This window comes from Rattus norvegicus, chromosome 14, assembly GCF_021556685.1.
Source record: "Rattus norvegicus strain SHRSP/BbbUtx chromosome 14, alternate assembly SHRSP_T2T, whole genome shotgun sequence".
NCBI lineage: Eukaryota > Metazoa > Chordata > Mammalia > Rodentia > Muridae > Rattus > Rattus norvegicus.
Window position 1 is genome coordinate 31,499,535 of NC_141547.1, and position 23,843 is coordinate 31,523,377.

General features: G+C 42.4%; 1 protein-coding gene across 7 annotated transcripts in view; it reads right to left on the minus strand.

The window, feature by feature from the left end:
* The window catches only part of Spmap2l (sperm microtubule associated protein 2 like), a 42,536-nt gene that overhangs the window by 6,123 nt on the left and 12,570 nt on the right, over positions 1-23,843 (minus strand). For 2 of the 7 annotated variants that reach the window (XM_087584044.1, XM_087584045.1), the window contains exons 2-6: positions 19,568-19,805; positions 15,092-15,125; positions 9,469-9,534; positions 6,155-6,283; positions 330-467 (exon numbers count right to left, since the gene is read on the minus strand). In XM_087584044.1, coding sequence (XP_087440170.1) covers positions 330-467; positions 6,155-6,283; positions 9,469-9,534; positions 15,092-15,125; positions 19,568-19,700 — 500 coding nt within the window. In that variant the 5' untranslated portion in view covers positions 19,701-19,805. 7 annotated transcript variants of the gene reach the window in all.

Sequence of the window (23,843 nt, forward strand, 5' to 3'; positions counted from 1 at the left end):
GGAGATAGTGGTTTTTGCATTGCGTACTGGATTTTTCTGGGTGCTGTAGATTACAAGCAGGTGCCATCGTACCAGGCTGACAGAGTCCTTTTATTGTCTAACGGGGAGAAGCTTTACTGTGACTTTTTGCCCCCGTGTACCCAGTCAGATGCAATGGGTGCTGTCCATCCTCTGACCACCCACGCCCGCTGCAGAGATACTCAACGGTTTTAGCCAATGTTTTTGGACTCGAAAGCAGCCATGTCCACTCAGGCTCCCACTCACTCAAACTGAAGCTGTGAAACTTAGGCAAATAGATCAGGATTTCTGCAGAGTCTAAGATACCCCACCTATTTATCAGACTCTGTGTTTTGAATCTGTTGGGTTTGGCCAGTTTCTGGATCCGTTTGGAAGGCTGGGTAATCAGTGCAGGAGGAGGGATCTCCCAGATAACAGAATCTCTTCCGCAGCTGTAGTAATATTGAACTCTGCAAGGAGCAGAAGAGAGAGACACGCGGATTCAAATTAGCACAGTATTCTTCAGCATCCATCCCAAGGCTTGGGAGAGCAGGCAGGAAGATTGCACGTGTGCTACTGGGTAATTTTCCTCGTGGGGAGAACTCAGCTGTTTTAGACATGGTGACAGCTGTCAGGTTTTCAGTTACTTTTTATCCTTTTACTCTAAAACAGGTAGTTTCCCTGGGTATCTTCCAAAGGGATATAAAAGGATACTAACGGAAGGAGATACTTAGCTGTCTTTAAAGCCAAAAACTTCTAGGAGTGGTGGTGCACACTCGTAATCCTGTGCTAAGGAGGCTAAGGCAGAAGGATTCCATTTGAAACCAGTCTGGGCAAGACACACACATACACGAACACTCCATTGCAAAAGAGAAAGGAAAAAAGAAGGGAGAAAAGGAAGGAGAGAGGGAGGAGGGAGGGAGGGAGGGAGGGGAGGGAGGGAGGGAGGAAGGGAAGACAGGCAAGGCAGGTTTGCAGGTTTGCTGGGAGAGTATCCTGTCCCCTGTACCTTTCTCAGCCCGGTTGTGGTGGTGTCCGCATGGTGTGGAGCAAGGCTGACTGACGTCTGTCTGGGAACCTAAGTGGGACCCCTTACTTCCAGACGCATAAAATCCAATGCTCTCAACGAGAGAGAATGTCAAATTGACAGTGTACACCAACTTACACTGACCACGCTTCTGAGCTCTCTGTGACAGACCATGAAGACGTCGTTGGGTAACTGGATCACATGTTAACTGAAACAGACTATGCTGGGCTCACGACTTGTCATATTTCTACCAAGTCAGACTTTGGGAGAAGAGGCAGGGTCCAGTCCAGGGAAGAATTTGCCAAAATGAAACAAGCACAGGAAGCCACGCACTCACTGTCTTTTAGAAGTCCATGTGCTCCCACAATGCTTTTCTCCAGTGGCTTTCCTCTCACCCTGCTCTCAGTTAAACTGACTTTCATGGTTTTCTTTTTTTTTTTTTAGATTTATTTATTTATTTATTTATTTATTTATTTATTATATATAAGTACACTGTAGCTGTCTTCAGACACACCAGAAGAGGGCAGACTCCATTACAGATGGTTGTGAGCCACCATGTGGTTGCTGGGATTTGAACTCGGGACCTCTGGAAGAGCAGTCAGTGCTCTTAACCACTGAGCCATCTCTCCAGCCCCAAAAATGTGTAGCCCAGGCTGGCCTCGAACTCGTGATCCTCCTGCTTCTGCCTCCTTCAGCAAATCCTAACGGCGTGCGCCACCACAACTGGCTCATGGTTTTCTTGAGTGGAAGCAGGAACTAAGCAGTAGATGGGAAAATATTGACGATGTTTGGCAATTTAGCTGACCAAACACTCTATCTGGAGTTGGGGGAGGGGGCGGTTCCTTTGAGCAAGAGGGGGACTTCCTTTTCTATTACAACAGAATTAAGGATTCCTGATAGAAAAGGGATAGAAGAACTTGATCTGACCAAAATGTCACTGATGACTATACCTGAACTGAAGCCAGCTTGGCTTTAGAAGAGGAATGCATAGGCAAGAGTCCCCACTGAGGATAGCAGAACTACTGGAAAAACTTAGGAGTGTGGGGGGATGGAGTCATTAGATAAAGACTTAGAACTGACAGAATTCATACAATCTGTTGTGCTCAATACAGAGGACACAAGAATCTCTTATACAAACTAGAGGCCCTCATATGAGAATTCAAAGAACACTATGGACAAGGCCAATTTGAAAAGCAAAAATGAAATGCATTCTACTTATCCTTACACCGCAAGAGGAGTGCAGCTCTCCCCCTCCAGCAAGGAAATGTCTTTTTGCCGCTAATGGAGACTATCATGGAACTATTCAAAATGTCAAACCCGACTGACACACCTACAATGTAACCTGGTGCTTGAGGCTCAAGGGACATTACGGAAGAGTGGGAGGAAAGACCGTGAAAGCCAGAGTACCAGGCAGCCTGCTGTGAGGCTGTGCCTTCTGTATATGACAGGGAGGCTGTACCGATGACATCTCAAAACTGTGGTAACCTTAACAAGAGCTTCCCAATGACATCACTGGCTGACATGTCAATGTGTATAAGGGAAATGTCAAAAGGCTCAAGGCCTAAATGAAGGGCTTACAGGAGAGAGGGAGCATTAATTTTCTTTATTAATCTCCTTTATCATAAATTACCCAACCCCAAGAGGTCAGGCCTAAACACAAAACACATATGAACAACTTTAAATGATGATCAGGATGTAGTTGCATCTACTTACTATCACACACACACACACACACACACACACACACACACACACACACACACACACGGATATATATATCCATACATTTGAGAAAGAGTAGGGGAGAGACATGGGACACTTTAGTGATTTGAGTGAATTTGGAGGAAGGAAGTGGTTTTTTAAGGTTTTAGTAGACATGTGTACATCTAAGTTCAAATATCTTTAAAAGATTTTCTTTTGTTTTGGCTTTTTGAGACAGGGTCTCACTATATAGCCTAGAATGGCCTGGAACTCACTATGTAGACCAGTCTTCATAGAGCTTCAAACTCACAGAGACCTGCCTGCTTCCGCCTTCCAATGTCTGGACTAAAAGCATCTGCCACCACACTTGGCTTATACTAGATAATTTGATGGTGCACCAATGTGGTAAGTTATGAAGAGAATAGATTAATGGCTCAAGTCTGGGGAATGTAGCTTTAAATAGCTAACATCAGACAGAGATTCTGCCAGAAGGAAGCCACATACAAAACATAAACACTAGCCAGGTGTGGTGGCACATACCTTTAGTCCTCTCACTGGAGGAAACCGGGTGTGGATTTCTGAGCTCAAGGTCAACTGTAAGTAGAAAGAGAAAATTCTAGGACAGCTGGGGCTATACAGAGAGACCCTATCTTAAAACGACAAAAACAGAGCAGTTAAGAAGGCAAAACCATAACCCTAACGATTTATTTTGTCTGAATGATGAAAGATACATATATGTGAATGCATGTGTAATTTATTTTTTTAAATATGTAACCCAGGCTGGCCTCAAACTCTACGTCCTCCTATCTCAGTCTCCTGAGTCCTGGGGTTATAGGAGTGTACCACCACACTAACTAATCTTATTTTTTTTTTATCTTGAAGAAATTTCTAGGAGACTTTTAAAAGACTGAAAAGATTAAGATTTCCTTTTCCTCCCCCTCAACCCGTTCCAGATCTCTTTCTTTTGGACCCGCAGAAGAGAAATGGATTTGTTGTCATTTTACCTTGAATGCTTCTCTAGAAGATGGCAAACCCTCCAAACAGTCACTGTGTCTTACCTATAATCTCACAATGTGTTTGCTGAACCATATTTAGTGATAATACGTTAAGCAAACATGACAGGAAAATGCCACTTGCTGGGAGAGATGACATTAACCATGTATAACTGACATTCTGTTCAGACAAATGAGATAATTTCCTTCAAAGATTTTGAAAAATTTTAAAAACTTAAAAAAAACAAACACACGTACCAATGTGTGCAGCCTACACAAACGTCATTCTGAAACAAAAGTCAACTTCAGCTGGCATTAGATCAGGAAGGAGTCCTGTGGTGCTGGAAGTTTTGTGTGGCAACCTCCAGCCAGGGAGTCCAGTGAACCCAAGGTAGAGAGAGAGAGATGAGATTTTGAGGCATTAAATCACGGGAAACAAAACCCTTAGAAGATGATGTGTTTAGGTTAGGACACCCACGAGGATACCATGGAATCTGTTTGGGAGAGCCAGGCATGGCAGACAGGAAGGAAACACGGACAGAAAAGATCCAAGGGCCCCTGAGACCAGCAGAGGAAGAGCATGGCCTGTCCAACTTCTAAAATGTCTCCCAGAAAACAGTTGGATATATGTTTGCCCAGGGAAGACCATTTCTCTAATTCCTTAGTTGCTTGTGTGTAGGTTTGACACCACCCCATTTCCATCCACTTTAGCAGGTCTATTGTTGTCCTTGAGAGGCCAGAAAATCGAAACAGAGCAAGTGGGGTCGTATGGAAATGTTTGGAGTGGAAAGAGAAAGGGGATGATGTAATAATTATTAATTATTAATCTCAAAAAGATAAAAGCATTTTTCTAAAAAGAATTGAAATCCCTAGCTTGAAAACAATAAGTGTTTCTGTAAGCATTCCTGACAGATAGCTTAAGAAGATGTTTTCTTAACTACAAGGAGGTCCTGGGGCCAGATGTGTGGTTCAGCAACAGAACCTCTGCTTAAAATGTGCAAGGTTCTGGGTTTAATACCCAGGACCAGGAAAAAAAGAAGCCAAAAAAAGCCAAAAAAAAAAAAAACCTTTAGTTTTAGTTTTTCTGTTTGTTTACTGTGTATAAGTGTTTTTCCCGCATGTGCACAGAGATCAGAAGGGGTTGTAGGAAGCCCTGAGTTTAAGATTGTTATGAGCTACTACGTAAGTGCTGGGAACTGAACCCAGGTCTTCCCTCTCCAGCTCCACCCCCACCCAAAAACCCCCCACTTTAAACAGAAGGTCAGGTGCATGTGTTGCACAAGTCTGAGGACCTGCATCTGGGTCCTGCACCCACATAAGAAGGTAGGAATGGTTATTCACACTGCCTACCTCCCCGGCACTATATGGGGTAGACACAGGCAGGTCCCTGGGGCTTGCTGGCAACAAACCTAGTCCCAGGCTCAATGAGAGGCCCTGTTTCAAGGAAATAAAGTGGGAAGCGATAGACAAGACACCCAGGATCCTCCTCTGGCCTCTGGACAGACACACAGGCAACTCGCACCCCATGTGAGCATAACATACACACACTTTTTTTAAAAGTCCACATAGGCCAAAGCATTAGGAAATAGAATACAAATCTTCAAGGCTATTCTTAGAACTGATCTTGTTCCAGAAAACCTTGCCTGACCACTATTCCAACTGAAGTATCCGACAAGGCACTTGGAAGTACAAACACACTGAGACAGAAGTGCCCAGGAAGGTCAAACACACTGAAACAGGAAGTGCCCAGGAAGCACAAACACACCGAGACGGGAAGTGCACAGGAAGTACAAACACACCGAAACGGGAAGTGCCCAGGAAGTACAAATACACCGAAACGGGAAGTGCCCAGGAAGCACAAACACACCAAGACAGGAAGTGCCCAGGAAGCACAAACACACTGAAACAGGAAGTGCCCAGGAAGGTCAAACACACTGAAACAGGAAGTGCCCAGGAAGCACAAACACACTGAAACAGGAAGTGCCCAGGAAGCACAAACACACCGAGACAGGAAGTGCATTTGATTTTTATTCTAACGCGATGTCTGTGTCTTTTCCCCATTGGCTGGGGTCCGACCTCACAGTCTCATTCAATTCTCTAGTCTGGAAAGTACAGAGGCACAGAAAATGGAGGAAGGGGAAGGCAACACTTTGAGTAAACTAAAGGTTTTCTGGGTGGGGAAGATTAAAACATTTGCAAGCCTTACAAGGTGGGGAAGACAAAAAGATCTTAATTCCTTGTCCTAAATAAAAGTTTGTATAGTATTTAATAGAAAAGAATCATATTTGTTATTTCTTATACTATGAGACAGGAAACCACCCTACAGCACAATTTGGATTCCCGTTCAACAGTTTACAGCTGATGAGAGAGTCAGGCTCTAAGTTTGTTTTTCTTGTGGAGTCTCGATGAAGCACACAGAAGGTGTGCTGGCACCAACCTGTTAGGGACATAATGTCGGGAGACCAGCCTGGGCTGTGCGAGGTCCTCGATTCTCTTGCTCGACGGAGCTTTCAAAGCAGCCTCAGAAACAGGGCGAATGGGCTCTTGATTTCCCCAAAACAGCCTCCTGTTAAGGAAGTGGAAGAATGGAACAGGGTTTAAATAAATCCTGCTGATGAGCAACACAGAGACAGCTCTTAATGCCTGTGTGGGTTTGTCTTCGAGAACATTCTCTCTCTTTTATAATTGTTTCTTTACATTCCATTTATGTGGGCTAACACACATGCCGATATGAGTGTGAAAGTAAGGGCAACCCCAGGAGCTATTTTTCTCCTTCTGCCCACCATGTTGGTTCTGCGCATCAAACTCAGGTTGTCAGCCTTGGCAGCAAGTACCCTCACCTAATGAGCCATCCCACCATCCTCATCTCTCATAGAATTTTGTAATTTCTGCACACCAGAAAGAAATAATCAACGAACATTAAAATAAAAATGGAGTAAGATGGCCTTGTTTAGTGTGTTTAAGAGCAAATGGTAACCTTGGGCCAGTGAGATGGCTCGGCTGGTAAAAAGGCACTTTTGGCACAGCCCTTGCAACCTGAGTTGAAACCCCGGATCCCACAGTGAAAGAATTGACTCCCAAAAGTGTTCTCTGACTTGTGCGTGCACACTCACACACACACACACACACACACACACACACACACACACACACGGAAAGGGAGAAAATATAACTATCATAAAATTAATGGTTAAATAAAATTAATAGGTTAAAGTGAACCTATTAGAAATCAGATAGTTCATTTTTGCCATTATGAAGTTGGCAGTGTAACTTATAGTCAGGTTGGGTATGCCAACATCTTGACAGCGCTCCCTTTTTAGGTGAAATACTGTATCAGGTGCTCGTAAAGTGAAAGAGTAACAGAATAACATTAATTGCAACCATTTGTGGAACATTTACTGTGTGTGTCAGCCCTATGATGAGTGGTTTAAAGACGCCTACCACGTTTAGTCCCACTAGCCCTGTGAAACAGGAAGCCTGCTGTTCCAGGCTGAGGAAGAAAGGAGAAATCAGCACAGGTTTCCCCTGAGAAGATGCCACAAGAAGAGGCGAAAGGTGTGGACAGCCAGGTTTGAAGTTCACAGCCTTCAAGGGTGGTGCTGGAGAATGGAAACCATCACCTGGTGAAGTAGGCAGGTTTGCTTCAGAGGGGAAGGGTATGTTGGGAGATGAAGGCAGGAGGATGAGGACTTCAAGATCATCCTGGGCTACAAAGGGTATTGGAAGCCATCCTAGGATACTTGATGTCTTTACTGTCTCAAAATAGTAAGAGAAAATCCAAGAGATGTTGAGTTTGGTCATTAGTCTGTAGATAACAGAATTTATAACAACAACAACAAAAAAAAAAAGACAAGCTGGATTGAGTTGAAATCAAAGCATTTGCTCTGTGAAAGATACCACTAAATGGACAAAGAGACAAACTCAGACTGGAAGACAGTATTGTCCTGATAAAGGGCTAGTTCCTAGAAAATAAAACAAACACTTATAAGTAAGAAGACAAGAACTCCAATTAAAACTTGTCGAGAATTTCTGTGAGTTCGAGGCCAGCCTGGTTTATTGAGTTACTTCTAGGAGAGCCAAGGCTACACGAAGAAACCCTATCTCAAAAAACAAAACAAAACCACCAACAAACCACCACCAAAAACTTGTCAAGAGTTCTAAACAGACACCTCATCAAAGGACTATGCAAAGAAGGTTGTAAAACATGTTCAACATGTTCCTGTTGCAAGGGAACTGCACAATGGGATGCAGTGAGATACTGTTCCTTGCCTCTTAGAATGGCTAAAAGCTAAAATGCTGATACTATTAAAAGCTGACAGGAATATGAGAGACAACAGGGACTGGAATCCATGGGAAATGAGAACAGAAAACGATCCAGACACACTGGAAGAGACTCCTACGTTCCCTTTCAATGTTAAATATACACTTAACATCTGATTTAATAACTGTACTCGAATCCCAGACACTTATCCAGCTGAAGTTAAAAGACACCAAAATCTGTACATAAATTTTTATAACTGTGTTCATAATTGCTAAATATTAACACCAACCCTTCACATAGTTACATTGATAAACTGAGGTTTCCGTATAAAGGAGTGTTATTGGGTTCAATGGGATATATTAAAAGGAAGTGAGGGGGTTGGGGATTTAGCTCAGTGGTAGAGCACTTGCCTAGGAAGCACAAAGCCCTGGGTTCGGTCCCCAGCTCCGAAAAAAAGAACCAAAAAAAAAAAAAAAAAGGAAGTGAGATTTTAAAACATCAACATACATGGACAAGCTTAGAATGTCTTTTGCCAAGTCAAACAAGCCCCCGTGGGGTCGTACCGCAAGATTCCAACTGTGTGATACGCCAGAGAAGGCAAAACTGTAGAAGCAGAAAGCACTCAGTGCACATTAATACACTGCCATAGGTTCAGAGAGTGGGAGGGGAGGAAACGAATGAAGGACAGAGTGGATTTTAGGGCAGTGAACTATTCTGTTTCCACTACGCAGTTGTTAAACCCCATAGAACCATAGGACAGGAAAAGTAAACCCTAGGAATGTATGGATGTTGGTTCCTCAGTTGTAACAATTAACTACATTATTAACAATGTAACTACATTAACACTTGAACAATGACAGGGAAGATTGGAGGAGAGGAGTAACTATATACAATTTTTTTGTACATCTAAAACTTCTATAGAGAAGTACCAGGCTTTACTCAGGAGCCAAAGAAGAAAAAGGGAAGTCCTACAGTCAAGTAAAAAAGACTGTGGTCTGGGCTGCTGGAGACCTGGAGAGTGGGAGTGTCATGGGCGAAGGCTCCCAGTCTAAATGAGAGTGTGCCAAGAGGCTGCCAAGGTGGACTTGTAGGATGGACACAGGAGTTTCAAGGGAGTGGAGACTCACACCTGGGGCAGTGTTTCTCAAAACTTTGGTTATAAGAAGCATCTGGGAAACTTCTAAATACTCCCGAAACTGTACCCCCAAACTAATTTAATCAAATTTCTGGGTATGGGATCCAGTCTTTAATCAGTATCAAGGAGCCCTACATGATCCTAATATGCAGACAAATTTGGGGACCACTGACAGGGGTTAGCCTTTTATGTGTTGAGTCCCCTTGGGTTAACAACATTGGCAAAGTGAACCCAGGAAAGAAGAGACAGTGGCTACACCTGAAATGCAGGTGTAATGGCCAACTAAGAATAATATTTATGTCATCAATAAGGCAAACAGAATCATTGCAAACAAGACCATATAATATTGTCTTACCTATCTGGAGTTCCCCATTGCTTTTTCGGTCTAGAAAGATCTTGAACTCTCTTTCTAGAATAAAAACTAACAAAAACAAGCTAGTTAATTCAGGGAGTGCTTAAGAAATATTTTTACAACAGATGACTCCTAGTCAAGGACATTTTATCTGGGGAGGGGTAAGTGGGACAGTGCATATTTGGGGCATCTTAGACTGCTGAGAGAGGATCTGAAGAGGTGACTCAGGGGAGTGGTTAAGAGTGTGTCCTGGTCTTGCTAAGTACTGGGTTCAGTTACCAACACCTAGGTTGGGTAGTTCACAACTATCTGTAACTCCAGTTTCAGGGAATTCAGCTCCAGAGAAGCCGAGCCTCCGAGGGCACCGGTCTCACATTTGCATGATGATACAAACACATAATGAAAAAATAAACAAACTTCCAGCCCCTTTCTGCCCTCCCCATCAGGGCCACCAGATGCCCTGGTCTCCATGTCCCCTGCCTCCGGTCACCTGTTCCTACATGATACCAGACATCAGAACTCATGTACTCTTCTCTGGACACGACTTGCTGTTTCACTGATGAACTTGCTGCAGCTATGGTGACATTTGCTAGCTCAAACCTTTAATATCAGTCGGCACTCCAGTGGGCACCACTGATTGGAGAGGATGGTTATGGGATGGAGGAGGAGAAGTTTGGTGGTGGATATGATCAAAGCACATCGTGTGGCCCAGCTTGGGGGCTCACCCCTTTAAGCCCAGGACTGCAAAGGCAGAGGCAGAGGCAAATCTGGGGTACATAGCGAGTTTCGGGCCATATAGGGCTATATTGTGAGACCCCGTCTCAAAATAAAAAGGGGAAAAGAATAATAAAGACATTTTTATAAGAGTAAATGTTACTTTTTTTTTTCCGGAGCTGGGGACCGAACCCAGGGCCTTGTGCTTCCTAGGCAAGCGCCCTACCACTGAGCTAAATCCCCAACCCCGTAAATGTTACTTTTTAAAAAAATTGCTCTCAGAGATACCAAGTTGCTAAAATATTGTGGACTAAAAAAGTCTTACTTCCAGATGGGTGTTGGTGGCACATGCCTTTAAATCCCAGCACTCAGGAGACAAAGGCTCCCTGAGTTCCAAGACAGCCAGGGCTACACATGGAAACTCTGTCTTGAGAAACGAAACAGAAATAGATGTTACTTCTAATAATATATACTGTGTATTATAGATACAGAATAAGGACATGAATACGTAACGAAGGAAAGAGCCCCCTGGTCCTAGAAACAAACTCCTTTGGTAAAATGGGTAACTCGACAACGGGAAAGGGAGCACAACTGGTGTATCCGGTTGTAGGTGGCTTGGTGATACTCTTGGTGAAGGGACTTCAGAACTAACTAGTGGGGATGCTGGTGGGAAGAGGCAGTGGGTAGTTAATAGCAACGCCTGAAGTTGAACATTCAGAAACCTGAGCCATCTGAGGAGCAAGCTGCAAGCTTTATCTCGGATCGTCTGTCTCAAGTCAGTTTATTTAATTCTTTGCTCATTTTCCTTTATTGACAAAGTATTTTGCCCTTAGAGGCTTGTCTGGAGTATGCTACAGGAGTTGTGCAAACAAGGATCCCAGGACCACAGAGACAGCCAGTGACTAACCTCAGAGGACATGGGGTGAAACACAATCTGTCCACCTAAGAGGCTATCACTCCAGCACCTTGGGGATTCTGCGTTTTATTATTTTTAAATGAAGCCCACTTTCCTCGAACCAAGTTATATAGAGAAAGAATGTGAATACATCTTTCTGTGGTAGTTACAGTGAGTCAGTACAGTACATAATATATTAGGGTAATGAGCATTTCTACCTCATTTTAACGTGTTGAGAGTTGTGCTAGTCTAGTCATTTTGAAATACCCAGATTTATATTATTTTATTGATTTACCCCAGATTTTTCTAAACCAGTCATTATCCTACTATTAATTTCTGGTTTTTGTGTTTTGGGGACTCTTTAAATTTTTTACATGTATTTATTTAGTGGTGTGGGGTGTGTGTGTGTGTGTGTGTGTGTGTGTGTGTGTGAACACAAGCGTGAAGTAGTACATGGACCACAATATATGTGCGGAAGTCAGAGGATAGCTTTGAGGAAGCATTTTTCTTCTTCCATCCTGTGGAGCCCAGTGATCGAACTCAGGTGGTGGGTGTGGTACCCAGCACCTTTATCCACTGAGCCATCCTACTGGACTATTTCAGTGTCTCTTATGGTCAATGAACTTGGTTCATTTATTCAATAATTTTTAAAATTTGCGTGGCTCTTTTGAGACAAGGTCTTGCTATGTAGCTAAGACTGGTCTCCAACTCAAGGCAATCCTCCTGCTTTTACCTAAGTGTTGGTATCGCAGGCCCATGCACGATCCTGGCTATGACTCAATAAGCAGCTTTTCCACACTTTCTATAGACCAGGTGTCCTGGGGTTAGATGCTCACTGGTGCATAAAACGGCCTTATGCATAAACTGTGTTATTTGGCAATATGAAAGCGAACGCACTGGGAGATTCACAGTTCAATTGGTTTACCTATTGAAATGAGGGAGTAATTTCTGTCCTGTGCTAATCCTTTGTGACCGTGTGGTTACTATTACTTTTCGCACACTGTGTTTCCGTCCCTACACCTCATGTAGCCTGGGTTGACCTTCTATGTACAGCCAAGGATGGCTTTGAACTTCTGATCCGCCTGCCTCCTCCCACCAGCAGGGACAGCATGGTTGTGACACCACGCCTAGCTCCTTCTTTTGGATCTTAACGTGAGTCTCCCTGTCTTTCCTGAGAACAACATTACCTCTTGCCATACTCCTGTGCAGAAATGGGAAAATATAAAAGACTGTAATTCATGGAAGGGGAAACAAACAAAAAACCCTGAGGTCAGGGAGACAACTCTCGGGTAAATGCAATAGCCCACAAGCCTCAGCACCTGAGTTTCCCTGGGATTCACAAGCAGGAGGATGTGGCAAATATGTAGAACCCCAGCACTCCTACCGTGAAAGGGAAGGCAGAGAGGTTAGAATCTCCCTGGATCTCTAGTCTGTGATACAGCTCAAACAACAAGGAAGTAGAGGGCAAGAACCAACTTCTGGAAACTGTCCTTGGACCTGCAGAGGCATGAATGCACTGTACTTCCCCTAACCCCATCCCTCCACCCTCCCACAGCTGATCTGAACAAGGTTCTCCATACCATCCCCTTTTGGTTCACTAGTATGTAAGCAAGTTTTTTAATCCTTATTTGGACACGTAGTAATAGGTGTATTCTGGTCTCTGCTAATGGGGTAACCTGTGGAGTCCATCCCCCAGTGAGCATGCACCTCACTCCCTGATTTCTACCCAGAAAACATTTTCTCTCATAACTAATTAGGTATAATACATTTGGATAAATAGATACTTGGTGAGGAGTTACATGAGCAGCTAATGGGGATCCTACAATTTCCTTACATAATGAGGCTACAATCAATCAATCAAACAAGGCCAAGTACTGGTAATAAATAATAACAAAAAATTGTAACCAATCCTGGCAGTGTTTTTGAACCATAAAAAATACGTTGATACAGGGAGTTGAAGAGATGGCGGAGCCATCAAGGGCATTTGTGGCTTTTGAAGAGGACCCAAGTTCAGTTCCCAGCACCCACCTGAGGCTCATGACTGTTACTCTACCTCCTGGGGATCTCATGCCTTCTTCTGGCCTCCATAGGCATGTGCGTGATTCACACGCATACATGCACACATGCAGGCAAACACTCATACACATAAAATAGCAATAAGTAATTCTTCTTAACAACAACAGAACGGAAGTCAGTATAAACCGCTTTCACTGCCGGGTCAGACACAGGGAAGTTTGCTCACGTTCTGCAGCGTTTTATTACTTAGAGCAATGTATATTTTGTTTGTTTTGTTCTTGAGACAGTATGCAGGTAAGGTTGTCTGTAATTCTCTGCATACCCAGGGGTGGCCTCAAACTCACAGCCCTCCGGCCTTTAGGTTCCAAGTGCTGGGATTACAGCAAGTACCACTATGTCTGATATGATTTGATGTGGACCTTTGAATGAAAATCCTGGGAATGTTCATTAAGTACTACTTGTCCCAACACCGGCACTCAGCTACCTTACTGCCAGGAAAACCAATGCATGCTCTCTGGATTTCATCTGCTCTTAGTAAATTCTAATCAACAGAGCCACCTCATCCCCACGTTCAGGTTTCCTGTGAGAGAGTGTTCTTTAAAAGATTGATTTATTTATTTATTTATTTATTTATTTATTTATTTATTTATTATGTATACAGTGCTCTGCCTACATGTATGCCTGCAAGCCAGAAAAAGGCATTAGATCCCATTATAGATGGTTGTGAACCACTATGTTATTGCTGGGAATTGAACTCAGGACCTTTGGAAGAGCAAACAGTGCTCTTAACCTCTAAGCCACCTCTCCAGCCCAAGAAGATATTTTTAAACTGCGAAGCATCCCACACACAAGTAAGATAGGAATATTTACTGTCTAATACTTTTTTTTTTTCGGAGCTGAGGACCGAACCCAGGGCCTTACGCTTTCTAGGCAAGCACTCTACCACTGAGCTAAATCCCCAACCCCTATTTACTGTCTAAAGAAAGAAGAGTCCCCAGCTCAAGAAAAAAGAGAAAAACTAGAAGCTGGGCAGATAGAAAAAATCTACAGTAAGTCTAAATGATAAGCATAGCTGGAAATGGGCTGCGGTTAAAAATACTTAGGAATGGTTTTAACCTTGTTTTTTTAAATAGTAGATAAAACTACAACGCACTATCATTTATTCCTCATCCATGTGAACTACAACTGTAGATGCTTGGTATTTTTCCTTAATATTCAACTGTTTCCCCTTCTAGACTACACCTTGGTCAAAGTGGGAGCTAGCATCTGTCTTCATGGGGTATGTGTTTTGGTGCTCATGCACACACACACACCTTTTTCCTCTCGCACAGGTGTTCATTTATTCCATCAGCTTTTGTGCCTTAGAAGCAAGGAGCATTGAGATCTACTCCCCTGCAGTTTCCTGGAATCTACGACACAAGATTATTAGTGCAGACCTCTATGACTCTAGCAAGTACAGGTCTACTGTGAAATGTGCAACCACGGTGTCCCAGTCACTTCTTGCTGTGTCTCTCTTCTTCTCTGTTTACTGTTTTTATTACTTTTTAAACTTTATGCGTACGAATGTTTTGCCTGCTTGTATGTCTGCACCACGTGCATATAGTGACAGCGGCAGTCACATCCGGTGGAGCTGGAGTTACAGATGGCTGTGAGCTGCCATGTGGGTGCTGGGATCAAACCTGGGTTCTGTGAAAGAGCAGTCAGTGCTCTTAAGTATTGGGCCATCTCTCCAGTCCCTTTCTGACTTTCGTATGTGCTTAGTTTTTAACTTTGGTGGTGGACTGGTTTTAAGGAAACTCTACTATAGAGCTACATTCCCCAGCCCTTCTTCTTTCTCCTTCCCATTGGAACTGTGATTCAGAAAGAGCCCAGCCTGTCACAGGGGAAAAGCAAGGAGTCTCCCCAGAAGCCCCAAGACAGGCTTCTGCTCTGGGAGTCTAGCATCTGGCTTTGCTGGTCAGCAGTTCAGGTATGAGAATGGTGTTATCCTCGTGGTCTTACCATTTCTTTACAAGGTCACGGGTAGCAGGGTGTGCTAAAAGAAAATAAAAGCAAAAATTAGATTCGAAAGGAATAAAAGATACAAGACGATGTCACAAATCAAAAGAGCACAAAAGTAACTATTGGGGAAATAATGTTGAAATTAAATACATCATGCCATGTACTGAAATAAAGCAAACACGAATCAAGGGGTTCAAGTTTTTCAAAGCTGGGCTGGAAAACAATAAAACATTAAATCACTGGGTTTTAATTTTTTGGGTTAAAGTTGACCAAACAGATTAAAATATTTAAAACTTAAAACTTATGTGTGTCCAATATAATATTCTGTTATAAAGAAAAGTAAAGTCATGATTATTTGCAGGAAAATGAATGAAATTAGAATTGTATTAAGCAAAGCAACCTATATTCATGAACCACATTTTTTCTTATATGCATATACTAAATTTAAAATTTTATATATGTGTGGCGGTGGGATTTGCCATAAAATTAGAAAGGGAACCACGGGAGGCAAAAAAAAAAAGTCCTAAGGAAGGGGATAAAAAAGATAGACTATATCATCAGTACAGAGTCGGACATGAAAACAGACAGAAGGAGGAGGATTGGGGAGGGAGATTACAAAAATATGTCACAAATGCCATACAGCAACCTATTGTTCTACATGCCAACTTCAACTTTTTTAACTCTGTGTGTAAAAAAATTTAAATCTCTAGAAGAAACAAAACATTCAAGAAATATCAGACAGCGAACAGGATAAATGCTTACCAGTGTTAACTATTTGAAGACTATGAAAGTCGGAACAGAAAACATAGTGAAACATGTACCAAGAGTAAAACAGGTTAAGGGTATGAGTTACATTCCAATATGAAAATCCACAAAAGGCCAACAAACGATTTTTAAAAATCAAGCTTACTTTTAATCAAAACAATGTAAATGAAAAGTGATAATTTTTTAAAGCTATGCAATTAGTAAAATGTCTTTGCTGGCCGTGAATGAGACGCACGGCAGGCACGTGTTTTAAGTTAGTGCACCATGAAGGGTAAGTTGGGATTGTGGGTCAGCAGCCTTCACCCGTTGTGACCCAATTCTGTTTCTAGAAATGTACCCTAAGGTAGTTGTATGCCTAAAAACATTTTACCCTAAGGCAAAAATGTATGCCTAAAAATATTCATCGTGGTGTCCTTGACAGAAGAAACTGGTAAACCGGCGATCTCTTAACCAGGAGGCATGATTAAGCAAATGAAAATGCATGCATAGAAGTTCATGGTTTTGGTAGAATAATACGGTCGATTTGTAGGAGTTTTCACATTCTGCACTCTGCAGTGTTTTCCATAGAGGAGAGCAGCTGTATGCTAGCACTGGGGAGATACTGCTCCAACTCCAGCTTTGTCGCTTTTTTTTAACTACATGATCTTGGGCAATCAGATTAAGTTCTATGAGAGTCAATTTCCCTCTTTCAGAGGGGAGGATAATAGATTTGTGTAAAGATCTGTGTGAATGTGATCTGTGTAAAAATCAAAGATATGTATGTAGATAGATAGATAGACAGATACATAGATGACAGATAATAATTGATGTGTATGCATGCATGCAAAGCACCTTGTATATATGAATGGTAATTTAAATTACTAGTTACAACTTTAGTGCACCCAAGGCTCTATCAGATCACTGTGAAAGAGGAAAACTCCAGCCTTGGCTCTTACGTGCAGGAAAGATGAATGTGGAGAGAACAGAGGAGGTCAAAGTGCCTGTCCTCACAAGGAGGTGGCAGCCTGGTGGAGGAGACCCATGGTAAACTGGAAAGATGAGACTCAGTGTCTCTTCTTGCTGCGGATATGCCTTTTCCTGTCACTATTACAGCCTAATGATTCCTGGGCATTCGCCCACCCAATTGGGCAGATTTCCTGCAGCTCAACATAAAGTATGAACTTTCATGAATTAATGCTGTCTAGATGAATTAATGATTTTATAGAATTCCTGATTTGATTCAGATAATTTTTGGAAGAAAGTTTTAAAAGGTGGTTTTAGTTGTTTTGCCAGAAAGATGTAACAAAATTAGAACCAAGAACAGAATATGCCCACTCCTCGTAATAGTAAGTAAAAACTGCATAATAAGAAGTACAATGAGCTTTTACAATTACACTAAAAGGAGAAATAGGCTTGGGACAAATTTGTACTCAAGAAAAAAACATTCATTCTAGGTTGGATCCAAGGATGAAGCCGCAGGTGTGCACCATGGTAAAGCAAGACTATATAAAACTGTTGCTTTGAACTTATAATGAGCTTACAGAATGAAACGCCACTTTGAACTTACTATTGACATCCTTCTGTAACTCCCTTTTTGTGCAACATTTTATCTATGAGGTAATTTTCTCAACAACTTTTGTCTAACAAAATATAAAAAGACCAGAAAGAACTAAAGTGTGGCATTTGGGGCTCAGCCCCATCCACCAAATATATATATATGCATGTATGTAGGTATATGTATGTGTCAGTATATGTGCATGTATGTAAGTATGCATAAACACTTGTGGAGTTGATAAGACAGGCAGGTCCTGACCAGAGTACGTATATGTATGTCTGTATGTGTTGCCTATATAAAAAAAATTTTTTTTAAATCTTCCTTTGTGTTCTCTTTGGTTCATGAAGAGTTAAGAGTTCCAAGCCTCTTGCCCTGCCAGTGAAAGGTCCTTGAGCCCGAGGGAGAAAAAAAGCCAGTGCTTATTGAAGCACAAATATAAGATTATTCGGGGCCAGGGGTCATCAGTCTTTGATCTTCATCTGAGGCTGTGTCCCACCCAGTACCATTCCCTAAAGGCCCGGGCAGGTCTGGTACTCAGGCATTTCTAGTTGTTCTCTCTAAGGCTAAGCTCATTCTGACCTAAGGAAAGGGAGAGGGTACTTTATGACACAGTTGTGATGTTATCATCCATGGAAGCTGCAGCTTTTATCCTATGGGCTTTCCCTATGACACTAACTGGTTCTCAGCTTCAGACCCACAGGCCAATGTCAGTTTAATGCTGAATCCATCCTAATGGATGATCTGTAGATACAGTTAATAAGAACAAATAGCAAGACTGTTACTTGTTCACACTATGTCTCTCAATGAGCTTCACTTTTCATAAAGGACACCCTTGAGGTTACCTCATTCACTGGCAGGGTGGACCAGCTCTGCAGTGGCCAGTGGTAGGCAATGCCCCATGCAAAACAGCGCTATGTCCTTTCCAATGTGGTCTGCAGATAAGATTCACCTGGGGATCGTTTAAAAATTTCGGGTCTCAGTCCGCATCTCAGATCAATTAAATCGTAATCTCTGGAGATGGGGCACAGGTGTAAAGTATTTTTAAAGGCGATAGATTTGGGATTCTTACAATATTGTGTTATGGCTGAGAGCAATGGCTCTGGAGTCAGAATGCCTGAACCAAATCCCGACTCTAGGCTCTGACCTTGAGCATGTGAACTCCCGCTCTCTAACTTGGTGAAATGGGTCCACAAGGCAAGTGAAAGTTGAGTAACACCGTGTGCATGAAGAGCTGCACGGTGCTCATACAGGAAATATCCAGCAAATGGAAGCCATAATTTATTCCCAAATTTTGTAAGTGAAGAAGCTGTTTAAATTTCTACAGATAAAAAAAAAATGCAATGTAAACTGAATTGTGGACACGCCCTTCTTTCTATCTTCATCGACTTATGTGCTGGTGTTTTCCACCCATTTGAGGTTGCTTATATGAATGCACACAGGAAAATACCACAGAAAGGTATCTATTGTTAGAATTAACAATTAATTTTAGGAGGGAGGCAAACACTAGTCGGAGAAGAAGAAAAATAAAACAGAACCAGAGAACATACAGAAAAGCCCAGCACAGTGTCAAAAGCAACTGCAAGCCTTCACTAGCTTCCCTTAACACAGAAGTCCCCTTTATTACTGATTTCATTTTTGGTGGTCTTTAGTCAGCTGAAGCCTGAAAATATTAAATAGAAACTTTGAGAGGTCAGCAATTCATACGTTTTAAACAACTTCCATTATAACATGTTACAATGAAATATGTTAATGTTACATTGTTCAGCATGACTCATTTTAATCTCATACTACACTTATTTAAGTCAAGATTTATCATAAATATTGTACACTTTAAAAAACATACTGCACTTCAGTTGAGTACAATGGGAGGTCTCAGGCATTTGGAGAATGGCTTAGAATGGCTTTCCTGTGGACAAAAGAGGAACTATTGTGTTAAAATGGGAGTGACTTTTGGAGGGCTGCAAGGCCTTTGCCAGCTTTATTTCTTGTTTTTATTCTTTCATAGACAATTTTTTTCATAATATGATGTTACTAGTTCTTTGAGAATTATGCACATGTATACACTATCTTTTGATCATACACCCCACTCCTTTCCCTAACTCCTAGCAGATGCATGCCCACCCGCTACTCATACATCATCGAAGTTCAAACATCGGGAGGATGTTCAAGGGTTGTACCGGTTTGTGGACTTTTCTGTGCGGGTCTGGATTTATGACGTCTTGGTTTTCCACGTTTTTCTTCCATGTGTACAGGAGTGGCTACACGGCCTCTGGTGCGCTGACTTTCCCGTTGTCTGAGACGCCCTGGCATTGTTGGGAACTACCCTTTTGGAGATGGCTGGCACTGATGAACGTCCGAGGTGACTGGCCATGGGCCTCCAGACGCTGTGGGCGATGGGACTTTGCGATATCTTGGCTGCAGCGAGCGAGCAGTGGCTGGTTAGGTAGGGGACACCCACAAAGACTTCATGGGCGCAGACTGAACACTGCCTCGGGGTAGGGAGCGGGGAGGTGGTGGTAACAAGAAAGGGAGGAGGTGGGGAGGCGGCGGGAGCAGGGCGGGGCTTGTTTGGGCCACGCCTTCTGTTGGTCAAGTATTGACATATTGACATCATAAAATTTGTCCTATGAGATCTTAAAGGCGTCACGCAGGGCACAGATTAAAGTAGTGTTGATCATGGAGAGGTGAATAGAATTTCTATGTTCCTTCTTCAAAGTGTACTTTTTAAAAGAATATATATAATATTTATACATATATATAATTTTTTTATCTGTATGGGGCAAGTGAGTGTGTACACGCCTAAAGAGGCCAGAAGTGAGCGTGAGGTGCCCGGAGCAAGTCACGAGTTGAGAGGCCTGCTGGCTTGGGTGCTGGGCCCGGGGATCCTAATTCCCGTCCTCTGGAAGAGCATGAGTCATTTTTCCAGGTCTAAGAAATTACTCTTGAGGTGGTTTATGAAGTGAGATTAAACTCATAACGCCAAGGGAGTTCCCAGTAGATACTGTAACCAGGGAACGATCTTCCCTAATGTATTTGTAAAAGAGGTTTTCTTGCATAGACGTCCCAGCAAGAACCTATTCATCACTCCATAAATGACAATAAACACCCCAAGGAATCTTGATTAGCTTGAATAAATGCAAGAATAGAATGATTACAGAGAACTCCCCTATCGAAATCATCATCGAACTCACAGAGATCCATCTGCCTCTTGTCTCCAGAGTACTGGGATTAAAGGCATGTGCCACCATGCTTGGCTTAAATTTTATTTTTTATAAAATCAATGTAGAGCAGAATAAAGGACATAAGATTGTAGGATGGAAAAAAGAATTCAGTTGTCACATGAACGATTTCCAGGGAGAGCTTCAAACACAGAGCTACTCACTAACCCAATGGGATGCAGACAATGAAAAGACTGGTGGCTAAAACCATTGAGGGAAATAAAGGAGGGATAGTGGTGATCTCTCCTTTCCCAGCCTAGATGCCCCACTAGTGGGAGAGCTAGACATCAAGTGTGACACCCCAACTGTGAGTCCCTGGAAGCACACAGTGACGAAAAGAATTTGTTCTGAACTGAAGCAATCCACAGTCTACAAGGGTGATGTGCATGAAACAAGGCAGCAGGGAGCACAGGTTAAGATTCTACAAAACGTGCAGGGAGTGGGCAATTTCACCGAATATTTCTAATGAAGAAACAATGTTTCAAAGAGATAGAGCATTAAGTGATAGGGTTAGTTCCCAAATGTGTGGCCCTGTGTCCTAAATGGAGCAATTAAAGGATTAAAATAATTTAAGATGATTTTTTTTATATATAGTCTAGCCTAGTCTAGAACTGCCTAACTAGCCCAGGTTAGCCTTGAACCTGTGATCCTTCTGCTTCTTTGAGTATTGCAATTACACAATGCACCATGAATGAGATGCAGTTTTGAGACAATTAGGGAGCTTAACTATTTATTGTGGCTATTCGAAAAATAAATTTGGCTACAACAATGGCAGAGTTATTGTGAAGTTTTAAATCCTTAGCAATTAGAGGTATTTATGGGTAAAATGCCGTGGTGTCTGTAATTTTCTCTAAAACAAAATTTGCCCTGCAGGATGCCCCCCAAATTTGGAGTAGGCAGTGAAGAAAATGCCTGAATTAAACAGGATTCCAATAGGGGCAGTGGTGAGTGAGGTTCATGCCTTTAATCCCAGTGCTCCCCGAGTGGATCTCTATGAGTTTGAGGCCAGCCTGGTCTACTTAGAGAGTTCCAGGACAACAAGGGCTACACAGAGAAACTCATCTGGAGAAAAACAAAAGCAAAATAAAACAAAAAGAGGACTTGATCCCAAAAACTTATTGTTAAAACTAGATGATGGACACACAAGTTCGTTTGCTATTATAACACTCTATTTTATGTATTTGAAGCTTTCTTTTAAAGGAAAAACAAGAGACATTTTTCAGTGGCACTAGTGATGTTAACTATGCATGTCAAATAAACAAACAAAGAGCAAAACAACAACAACAACGTTTTTAAATGAAATATTTTCATACAATTTCAAGCTGCGGGCAATGCATGCCCACTTGTGCAATAGTGGCCTCACAGCTGTGGAGGTGGCTGCTCTCTGAGGGGCTGTGAGGCCTGTTCTATAGGAATTATTTCACGCTTGATGCTATAAACATGGTCAAAATCCTGTAGCTGAAGAAACGGTAGGCTCGAGGGGAACCTATCATTGCCTTGTTAAATGGTCACACTGGTTCAAGAAGCTCCTTTTGTGGCAGGTAGACACTAAAACAAAGAGTCAAAACCAGTGAGAGGGCCAAATACAATAACTGAACAGCTGTTACTTCATCCAACACCCAGCAAGAACGTAAAAGCAGTCAGGAAAGAGAGCTGGTGTGTGCTGGCGTTGGGATACAACAGGGCTATTTCACACAGCACCTCAGCAGCCCAGACCAACAAAGCATGGATGTGGGAGGAGCCCCAAGCCCCACCCCTATTGAGGAGATATTAGAAGTTGATGGAGGGGTGGTCACTCTGTACTTTGGGGACTGGAGGCTGGTAGATTGCTCAGGCCCCAGTAGATGGCATGGCCATGAGCAATTGGACTCTGGACTACTAACAATTTTGAAAAATAGGACATGAAGTTAGGAAAGAGATGAAGCCGGGGACAAGAGTCCCTGTCCTAAACTCTTGGAGCGCATGTATCTCATGGAAGGAGATTGTAGGGGGCGAACATGAGTATTACATACTGCATGATTGTGTGAATGCTTCAAAAAATATTTCAAATAAGGAAACTTGTGCCTGGTGATGGATTCTTTTCTTAAAACTTGGAAAAAGAAAAATAATTCTAATTATGACATTTATTATAGTATGTCATTTTAGTCTCATGTGGACAGTTAAAGACGATTATGAATGTGTATTTGCCTGTTTTATTTCTCTCTAAAAGCTTGCATACTTAGAGAGGCAGCACACATTGTCAGAGATGTGCACAGAGGAAGCAACTGCATTAAAACCCAGACTCCCTGCTGGCCCTCATGAGTCATAAATCAAACATGTCAGCTGAAGTATTCTATAAAGTACACTGTAAAGTCAGTACCCGGGAGGCTAGGGCAGAGGATTTTCAGTTTGAGGTTAGTCTGATAATAAAGTCTCCAGACTTTGTCTTAAAAATAAAACAACACCAAGAACAAAGTAAGTCAATAATTAAGTAACAAACGAAGCCAGGCAGTGGTGCTGCATGCCTTCAATCCCAGCACTCGGGAGGCAGAGACAGGGGCAGGCAGACCTTTCTAAGTTTAAAACCAGCCTTATCTACAGAGTGAGTTTGGAGAATGTGTGTGTGTGTGTGTGTGTGTATTTGTGTGTATGTGTGTATGTGTATGTGTGTGTGCATATATGTGTGTATGCGTATATGTATGCATGTGTATATGTGTGTATGTGCACACACACACACACACACACACACACACACACACACACACTACAAATTCTAAACACTAAAGGTCCCCACAAAGATTGGCCAACCTTGGGTCACTCCTGGCACTTATAACAGGATTTCCCCATGAAGTGAGGAAGAGCATAGAGTAACAATGAAGAGAAGGCTATGGGGTCTTCCCACCCTGCTCAATACCCGCTGTTACTGTGTGCATGACCTCTGGTTGGTCATTTGACTGCTGTGTCCCAAACAGCTCATTTGTAAAGGGGACACATAAATAGTGCTTCCTCTAATGGGTTGTCTTGCAGATACAACAAAATGCTGTCAAATACTTAAAACAATCCATGGACGCCGGTTTCTTGAGCTCAGTAGCTCCCAACCAAATCAAGAGGGTAACAAAAGTGTTCATGTAGAAGACTCCCTTCATCCACCTCTTCCAAGCTTTAGAGTAGGAAAAAACCCAAGAATCTAAAGTCCCTGTAAATAGTCCTATCCTGTGCGGCTTAACACAATGGAGAGAAAGATGGACAGGAATCG